This window comes from Monopterus albus, unplaced genomic scaffold (assembly GCF_001952655.1).
Source record: "Monopterus albus unplaced genomic scaffold, M_albus_1.0 scaffold20.1, whole genome shotgun sequence".
Lineage (NCBI taxonomy): Eukaryota > Metazoa > Chordata > Actinopteri > Synbranchiformes > Synbranchidae > Monopterus > Monopterus albus.
Window position 1 is genome coordinate 811,306 of NW_018127900.1, and position 10,174 is coordinate 821,479.

Sequence of the window (10,174 nt, forward strand, 5' to 3'; positions counted from 1 at the left end):
AGAATTTCCCTTTTGTACATAAGAGCAAAATAGGATGCACTCAAATGGAGGTTTTAATAAAACAGCTTTTGTTTCAGAGTGAAGAAACAACTTGTCTTAACTTTATACTTTACATACAGCGATCTTATCTCGTCTTGAAAACCAAAAGGGATGCTACACCACTTTTTTTCCATTGAATTTTTTGTCATTGAATTGTTTTATTGTTTTGACTTTATCAGTATTTAGTTTGTTCAGCCCTAATTTTTAAAATTTATGGAAAAACTTTACCTGTTGAGACACTCTTCTTCCCCATTTATTATTATATAGCTATTATTTTCATATAGCTTTGAATCATAGTAGGTGAAGTTAGTAATTTTTTAATCATCTCTTACCACCCCCTGTAAACCCTGAACGTTTCCTTAAGTAAAGCACATGCTTAACAACTGCTTTCATGACCAAAGTTAGTAAGACCATCCATCTGTTATGCAGTACTGTCCAGAATAGTCTTGCCCAGGTGGCTCATTTATCAGCAGATGCCTTTACTTCTCCCTTTTGGTCTGCTCCCTCTGTTCCTGCCTGCATCCATCATTTAAACCATTTTGTCCTTTTTGGTAAAGAACATCTGATGTTCTCTTTCAGAGTTGAGTTCCGAGAACCTGCGTACCTGCTTTCAGATCGTTAATGCCTACATGTACTTATCTGCCCCAGAGTTCCTGCAGGTGAGATATACACAAGTGAAACACTTAAGAAAACAAACTCACTAGTGCAGTGCATCATATACAGTATAAGTTCCATGTATATTAAAAATTGTTTCCAGAATTATGCAGAATCGTTGTGTCGATCCTTCTGTGATCTGCTGAGAGACATCACGAATGAGGGCCAGGTCCAAGTGCTCAAGGTATTGTCACTGCCTTCCTCTCATAACAGAGCTATATTGCTTCTGTTTGTTCTCTCCCTCTTTTTTCAGAGTTCATTTTTATTCTCTTAAGTTCCACCAGATTGTTTGTTTGTTTGTTTAACCTATGTGGCCCGCAATAGAGCCGATGCATTAGACGTGGCATAAAATGGTCTATACATAGGCACATAGTCATAAACAAACACAGACTATGCTGCTTGTGAATTGTTATAAACCCTTGATATACTCACAACAAATAAATTATTTGAGTTACATGTTACAGAGGGTACCTCAAACAGCCATCTCTTCATCTCTGTCCGGCCAGATGCTTTTAAATATAACATCAAAGTGATGGATTTGGGAGAGACACTAACAAGGCTGTAAACTAATAGTGATGAGGTTAATGTTAATTACAACTTCTTAAATCAGTTATTCAGGAAAGTTGTTTTTGTTCAAGACATTTCTGAACTGTTATGTCTTGGTACTCTTGGATTTGATGTGTATGTGTGCACACATGAGCATACACATGTGCCTCTGCCTGAGTTGTCTTGAAAGAAGGTTGTATATGTGATATTTGCCCTGCTTGAGTAGTATATGCACTACAGCCATGAGGTCTTTGAGTTTCATCTTATAAAGCTCAGTGGCAATATTGCACATCTGGCTCCTCGTAATCCTTTGTTTTGAGCAAGCAGACAATAAACCTACCAACCTGCTGTACACAACAGCTCACTTCACTGAGAACAGAGGCATCAGAGTACTTGGTATGCATTTCTTTGAAAGGTTCATATGCATGCAGTCTTAAATAGACAGTTATGAGCATCTCACTGTCTGCTTCTGTGCTTCAGCTTCAATCACTGACATACGAGCACAGTGATGCATACCACTACCACACTACTGTCACTTTATCTTTTACTCTGAAATTTTTATTTAGTCATACTGTAAGTTGTGGTTTTGGTCATTGTTGCTTAAGCTGTTGATTTTTTTTATTCAGATATTCATTTTATTTCAGCTTTAATGCCTGACAGAGAGGTTATTCAGTTTTTTTTTGAGAAACTAAAACTTAAGGGGACTAACCTTGCCTGCAACATAGTGTAGGTCAGAGAGGATTCTTTGCTATCTCTCTAAAATGAAGCTCTTATGAACGCCGTGCGTGCCTTGCTACTGTTCCTTTCTTTCCTCTCTCGAGTCAAGTCCCTTATGCTCCTTCTTTGTGTTTGCAGGTGGTAGAGATAGCTTTAAAGGTTAGCCCCATACTAGGAGCGCATATGTTCCAGCCCCTGCTGCCAGCTGTCTTTAGAGGTATTGTGGATGGCGAGGTGAGTCTGGGCTGGGACTATATAAAAGGGCAAACTTGTAAAGATATGCTGTATTCTCTGCAACACATTTTACTAATAGTTGTCATGTCTTATTAAATGTTTAGATTTTTAAGCTTATTACGTCCTAAAATACTTCCTTAAAATGAGAAAGTTCTAGTCTGTTCTTCAATTTTGTCTCTTTGTCACATGAAAATCTTATGGAAACTATATTTTGGCACTTATTGATCAACTCAGTTAAAGACCTATTTTCTCCCCTCTATTAAGCTTGATAGCCTGTGCTTTATGTGAAAGCACTTGTGTGTGGGCATGCTTCTGCAGCTCCGTTTATGATTGTGTATTTACATTGTGTGTGTATGTTGTGCAGCGATATCCCGTGGTGATGTCCACCTATCTAGGAATCATTGGCCGAGTCCTGCTCCAGAACTCCAGTTTCTTCTCCTCTTTGCTCGCTCAAATGGCCTCTGAGTGCGGCCAAGAGGTGAGGCTCGCTGTCTGCCCTTCATCTGTCTTCTCGTGTCTTTGAATGTTTGAGACACATAACTGCAAAGTGCCTGTTAAAAGGGGATCATTTTGAACAAGGCTGAACTAATGAACCAAGGAATTGCAAATGGTAACATTTTAAAACTTTAAAGTATAGAATGGTCCCCCTTTTCTCTGAAATTCTTAGTGTGTCATTGTTCTTTTGTGACCTAGAGCAAAATTAATTTAGCCTTTTTTGACATTGCTGCCTTAATCTAAATAAATTAAGGACCCAGAGTTGCTCTCCAAGTTGTTGTTCCGTCTTGCCAAGCTCTACTTTTTTGATGATGGAGGACAAAGCAGGGAGCTAAATGAGGCAGAACAAGCAGGGAAGGTCAACTCTATTGACTTTTGTAACACCGAAAGAACCATATTTTTAAATATTAAAGTAAAATTGGTGTGCTTGTATACTTTTATCTTGCATTGTCAGACATTGTCACTCTTCTTGACCTCTCCTTATAACTGTATAGCTGCTCCTCTGTCTCCTCTTCCCTCCTCTGTACTAACGCTCTCTTCCTTCGCCCTTCTCTCCCTCACCAGATGGACCATTTGTTGGGCAGTGTGATAGAGATGTGGGTTGACCGCATGGACAACATCACTCAGCCTGAGAGGAGAAAGCTGTCGTCACTGGCTCTCCTTTCCCTCTTACCATCTGACAATAGGTGAGAAACATTTATCATTCATTTATGTGCAGATGGGGCTCTGAGCTGGTGAAAAGTAGCACCCAACCTGTCGACACAGCTCATGTAAGTGCTCATAAGGGGAAAGTAAAAAAAAAAAAGGTTTACATACAACCACGCTAAACATTATATTATGTCTAACTTCCCAACTCTCCCCCTGGACTAGATGTCCAAGTCTGTAATGAGAAACCTGCAGAGTGACTTTGTGATTGTGTGGGTTTACACCTGTGAGTTAAGTTTGTTCATCCATTTGTAACTGTGTGTGTGATTATTTGAAATTCTGTGGGACCACCAGAGCTGGGTGGCTCTGTAAAATGTAAATAAAAACCGAATGCAATGATTTACAAATAATTTAAAACCTGTATTTAATTGAAAATGGTACAACCGGAATGTATCAAATGTTGGAGGTATTTCATAGTTTTTTGACAAAATGCATGCTCAGTTTAAATTTGATACCGGCATCATATTTCAAAGAGTTGGGGCATGGGCATGTTTACCATTGTGTTGCATCACCTCTTCTTTTCATTAGTTAGGATTTTTCTGGACATGGAGAATAAAAAGGGAAAAAATAAAAAAGGAATTATTGCTCATGTGCAGACCACATAATGTAGGCGAAGTACTTCAATATTTTGTCAGTCAGGACTGATTGGTATTGTAGAAGTGTGTTATATAAAAATATTATATTTCTGGATAAATGACAGATCTTTCCTTGTTTTGTTTTGTAGTGACAGTGGTTTGTTACTTTCCACATTAACATTTAAATTCCTTATCTTTACCTCTTCAATCTCAATGTGTAGAAGAAGAAAAAAGTCTACCTGTAATATGCACTGTCCTTGTACAGTGGTACAATGAACACTCCTACTGCGTATTGCTTCAAAGCTTGAATAGAAACTGCACAGCTTAGACGGCTGTGAGCCAGCTGTAGACATCTGATACATATAGTAGAAAAGTAATTGTTTAGGTATTTCTTATTACTCATTGCTGGTTTTTGAACTCCATTCTGGCAGTCAGGAATGAGAGAGAAATAATGTTTCTTTTAAAAACCTATGTGTGTGCTTCGTTTGCATAGTGGATGGAATATTGTCTGAGAGTTGTTGAAAGTATAAGGAATATAATTACTAGATTGGAGTAGTAGCTTCTGTTGCTTCTGGCTTTGATCATTTACTGTATTTTGTGTTGCAACATCTCTCAAATTCATGTATTTTCTGTATTCTTATGACTGCATTGTTTTATCAAGTTTATCAGATGAACTGCCGAAAGAGAAAACTGTTTTTTTTTTCACTTTCACATCTCGTTTTTATTAAATCTGTCTACTTTCTTTTTGTGATTATTTCCATTCTTCCAACAGTGTTCTGTTTGGCCTTTTTGTAAGATAAACTTTGGAAGGACTGATACCCAATTAGCACCGACTTTTGTGTGATCTAGGGGCACTAGATTGAGTCATTTTATATTTAACATGCACAGCATGAAGTCATTTTCACAGAAGACTGCTTTAGTTTAGTCATCAGAACCTCTTGTTCAGCTTTTTTTTTTTAAATGTTGTACTAGTTCAGTTTGCTTTTTGTTGGCAAACCTTCTGTTAAATGCTGGTACTCAGCAAGATGCACATCTTTATTGCCTGGATGTGCTGTGGCCACATTTTGTCCACTTATGATTACAACAGTGTCATCTCAGAGTTGGTACATCATATTTAGAAGATTCACATTTTCTTCTTGTATAGTTGAAGTACTTTTTGTGATGAAGTGTTGATTAGCTATTATATTTTGTCATTTCATTAAAATTTTTATATTAATTTAGAATTTGATCTGCTCTGCTTTGGTGATAAATGTAGTTTATTATCAGTGTCATGCAGCCCATGAAGATTTAGATGCAAGGCGGGTGAGCACGCCTACATTAGCTTGCAACCCTAAGCAAACATTATGCAGTTTGTTGCCTTTAATTGCTGTTTTTGCTCACACTTTTTAGAAATTTATTTAGGTTTGATATGAATTGCATGCTGGGCAGTACAGCGGCATGGTAGTTAGCGCTGTTGCCTCAGAGCAAGAAGGTTCTGGTTTCGAGCCCGGGCTGACCCGGTGCCTTTCTGTGAGTTTGCATGTTCTCTGTGTTTGTCTACATGTCAGCACTGTGATAGACTGGCGACCCAGGGTGTACCCCACCTCTCGCCCAATGTCAGCTGGGACAGGCTCCAGCCCCCCACGGCCCTATTCAGGGATAAGCAGTGTAGATAATGAATGAATGGATGGATGAACTGCATGCCCCATTGTTTCAGTGAAAAGCTGAAGAACCTTTAGGCTGTAAAGTTTAGACAATCTTAAGTCTTGAAGCACTTATCACTTACAGCATCAAAGCATTTGGGCTATTTTTGGGTCTAGTCTAATAAGCTGTGCTTGACAGCATAAAATGTGATCAGTAATGCTTATTTGAAATCCATTTGCAGCAAACTCATCAGGAACATATATAATATGTATACGGATGTGGTTAAATGTGTTGATACCTTTACACTCCACTGAAACAGTGTTCAGTTTTCCTGAGAAGTGTTAAATTAAAAGCTCTTTTGGTTTACCGGAGAATAAAAGAAATAAGCGGTGAATGAACCAAATTCTTACTTATTCTACAAAGACCTTCAAAAGCTGCCTTTATAATATTAATGGTACCCCTTAAAAGTGGATTGTAATGATATTACGATTGTCTTCATTTTGTATCACAGTTGTCTTCAATCTTAGTTATTCTGCTTATTTAGTTGAGAAGTTGTTATTGTGCTTTTTGGTATCCTTTTTTGTGCACCACACTGAACAGAGATGAGAAAAAAAGATGAGAATTCTCTGAGAAAATAAAGATGAAAATTGCCAAACATAAAGGCTACAAGACTATCTCCAAGCACCCTGATGTTCCTTTGACCACATTTGCTAATATTTTAAGATGTTTAAGGTCCGCAGGACTATAGCCAACATCCCTGGAAATGCCATCAAGAGGAATATTGCAAGTAAGAAAAAAATACACTTGTTAAATGAGCATACACTTGCAGAAAATTGATCATTTCAAGTTTTGCCTGCAGTCTGTCTTCCACCGTAGTGGCATTCTTGCAACCTGCTGTCGACCGTCGTGCTTTTACGTCAGCCGGCTAATTTGTTTAAACTATCCTGGGCTTCGGCCCTGCTGTGGAAATGCACATCACATTATGTTTGAGGGTCTTTTATCCTAGGGACAGTTCTTGGGCTTTAAGTCCTAGGAATAAAAAGTACCAGGGACTTTGTGGTGGAAATGCAGCTCATGTCTCAGTTGAATGTTATTGATCCACAGCATAATGACCCAAGATGTAAATCTAAGCACCCATTAATGGGTGAGATCATTGGAAACTTCTGAAATGGCCTGCTGTGAGTTCTGGCCTTAATCCAGTTGAATAGCTTCTGTATGGAAAGAGCTGAGACTTGCAACTGGGAGACAGTGCCCATCAAATCTGAGAAAACTCAAGCAGCTTGCTCGAGAAGAGTGGGCCTTTTGAGAAGTGTAGAAATCTCATTAAGAACCACAAATACCATCCAATTGCAGCAGCATCCTAAGAAGGGTGTGCTGCAACATGTTAAGGGCCCCATTGCATTTGCCCATGCCATTTTTATGTCATGTAATTTAAAATGGTATGTTGCATTGAAAATCCAAAGCAACTTACTGTACCTTTTTTTTGTTGTTAAATAGAGAATAGTGGATGCCAACCACTTTTGACAGCTTGAACTTGTTTCAGAGAATTTGTTTTTAAGTAAGAAACAAGGAGAAGAACTGTCGAGAGAACATATAGCAGTGTGGCACTGCCTTTCTTAGGAGAGATTCTATCGTGATCCATTATTGCCATTGACCATACAACGAAGATGTGAATTTAATATGATGAAATATTTGTTTGCTGAATAAAAATCTGTGCTTTGTTTTGGAAAAAAAAATGATGTGGGGCAGAAATAAACAGAAAAAATATTTTGATGTGCTGCCCTCAGTGGTTACTGTGCCCCGCCTCCTTGCAGCCACCTTTTGTTTATGGCGTGAAGACAACAGACACAGTTGATTCTGATGTCTCTGCATGCAGGCTGTCAGTTTTCAGATCATGTTTCCACTTAAACTGATTTGAATGGCGGGCACAAAGCAGTAGCATTAGTCAGCCATTAGAAGATAATCACTGAAGAGGTGTTGCTCTGGATAGAATTAGAATTGACAGACATGTTTAAATGTGCGATAAGAGATCTGTAATATGCCTGGATCCAGCTGTTGCTATGGCTGCCGATTTGAGACTATTGTTAGGAAATTGGAGGCAGAGGTATATGCAGGGATGTATTTTACACTCCCAGATTATTACTAGTGAAATGTTACTGACTGCAAGAAGCAACAGTTTATAATTCACTTGAACACATTATATTTTTTAGTTCAATTAGACATTTCCCACAGTATTTGTTAACCTTAAATTTCTTTTCTTCTACTTCTGCACTAGGACTTTTGATCTGTGGAGTGTGTGTTTGTGTATGTCTGTATATGACTCTGGAGTTTTAGAATATAGGGTTGTAATTGCAGATGCTTGATAAACCCCTCAGTTACTGTAGCTCAGCTTTCACGTTATTTCACTCTTGATGGCAGTGTCTAAAGAAATAGCATGTACTGTATCTAACTGTTGTATGTGGAAAAGTTTTTTTTTAATCCTATATAAGAGACATGTCTGCGTTCTCTGCTGATTATATGTCTGTCATTCACTGATTTTCCATGTTTTGCTAAACTCGGCGACCATTATGGAGCATTGCCCAGGGTCTACCAAGTACTGGAACTGACAGAACCTTGTCTTTGTATTTTTTCCTTCCCTGCATTTTACCTTTGCTTTTAAATAATCGGTGACTGCTGTTCCTCTCTAAGCTCGGGTGGTGTGCGTGTTGTTAGCCAGCATATTTTAAAGATTTCTGGTTCAGCCAGGCAGCCATGCTCTACATTGCTGCTTCTCTGCAAAAAGAATAAAAAAAAAAATACACAAACTCTGCAAGATTTTTATTTTTCATGCTTATTGTGTTGATTGATCAGGGAAATGGGGACATGTTTCTGTAGGGTTGTGGAAGGAGAAAACAGCAGTGTGCTGTTATCCATATAATGCTTTGGGCTTTTTTATGTTGTGGTAAAATGTTTATGCCAAGAGTGCATGTAAGGAATAGAGATGGAAAATGTGAACTGATGAGATCCATGAAAACAAACACCTGGATGTGTGCTGTGATGTCAGCTGATGCATGACATACCTGTACATTAGATGCCCTTTTCTCTGGATGGCTGTTGGTTTTGACAGCTGCATTCAGCATTGCCAGAATTTAGTTTAGACCTCAAACATCCGCTGTGATGTTGCTTTTGATGATTTTCTTGTTTTTGACAAATCCCCATCTCTGTCTACATCTCAGTCTCTGATTTAAGCACACGCATGCACACAAACACAAAGCTTGTTAAATTAATAATCTCATGATTGCTGAGCCTGCATCTTCTCTGTGTTATCAGTGTGATCCAGGACAAGTTCTGTGGCATCATTAACATCTGTGTTGAGGCACTGCATGATGTAATGACAGAAGATCCGGAAACAGGCACCTTCAAAGAGTAAGTATGCATGATGAGAAAACGGAAAGAAACAGTTGCATAAATACTTCAGTCACACAGGTTAGACCTTCCAGTCATCCTTTTCACAAGCGAATGAAGTTTGTAATTTTGACAAAGCTCATGCATGATGAATGAAGACTTAAAATATTAGTCTTAAATACTTGATTCTGTGCAATTTCAGGTGTGCTTTTAAAGCTTATCCAAAACAAATCTTTGAAAAACAGTTCTAGGAAATAACTATATAGAAGAGCAGTCACTTACTCATGGATCCTGACAGCTCTGCTGAAGGAGGCTGAGTGGTGGTGCTAGACCAGTCTTATTTCTCTACAAAAAGAGTGGCCTGTGCATTTGCCCAGTAAATGCTAGCTCGCTATGGAAGGAGAGTCCCGCCAAAGTCTACCTCTTGAACTCTGAATCTGCTCTGCCCTGCCAACGTCCTCTCTGCCCACATGGTTTTCATTTCGTAGAAGATGTTATCCTACATGCAGATACCCCTTTTCCCCTTTTTTTCTTCTGGCAAAAATGCTCAGCACCTTCCAAAGATGTGCTACTATAAAATGAACTGAGAAGTTGGATAGAAAGGTTAGTGCATGTGTTTTTTGTATTTGCCAGTGATGTGTTGGATTGTTTTGATTCCCCGCTGTGCATCATAATGGACAGGAACATACTGTATTTGCGGATGGGTGTTTCCTCTGGGTTTTAGTCCATGTTTGTAAATGCAGTCAGATGTGACAGGCAGCACTGGGTTTTGCTATCTTCTTGTCTGTATTTAGCAACGTTTCAATTGAACAGACTTCTTTTCGTCCTGTCATCATAATTCAGTAAAATAACATGCCATTTAGCAGGTCAGTTCAGTAGGGTGCTTTAACTTCTCACCTGTCTACTAGGTAATTAGGAATGAGAATAGTTCCAGTTGTAGTTCAGCACACTTCCATCCATCCATTTTTTTCCGCTTATCTGGGACCGGGTCGCGGGGGCAGCAGTCTAAGCAAAGATGCCCAGGCTTCCCTCTCTCCAGACACTTCCTCCAGTTCCTCCGGGGGAATGCCAAGGCGTTCCCAGGCCAGTCGTGAGACATAGTCCCTCCAGCGTGTCCTGGGTCTTTTCTGGGGCCTCCTCCTGGTGGGACATGCCTGGAACACCTCCCTAGGAAGGCGCCCATCCGAAACCGATGCCCCAGC

The 10,174-nt window shown here is 39.2% G+C and overlaps 1 protein-coding gene across 2 annotated transcripts in view; it reads left to right on the forward strand.

Moving 5' to 3' along the window:
* The window catches only part of ipo11 (importin 11), a 108,758-nt gene that overhangs the window by 78,065 nt on the left and 20,519 nt on the right, over nucleotides 1–10,174 (forward strand). For both annotated transcript variants that reach the window (XM_020593722.1, XM_020593723.1), the window contains exons 23-28: nucleotides 619–698; nucleotides 797–877; nucleotides 2,095–2,190; nucleotides 2,555–2,668; nucleotides 3,250–3,371; nucleotides 8,898–8,993. In XM_020593722.1, the coding sequence (XP_020449378.1) occupies nucleotides 619–698; nucleotides 797–877; nucleotides 2,095–2,190; nucleotides 2,555–2,668; nucleotides 3,250–3,371; nucleotides 8,898–8,993 (589 nt within the window). The remainder of the gene's footprint in view (nucleotides 1–618; nucleotides 699–796; nucleotides 878–2,094; nucleotides 2,191–2,554; nucleotides 2,669–3,249; nucleotides 3,372–8,897; nucleotides 8,994–10,174) is intronic.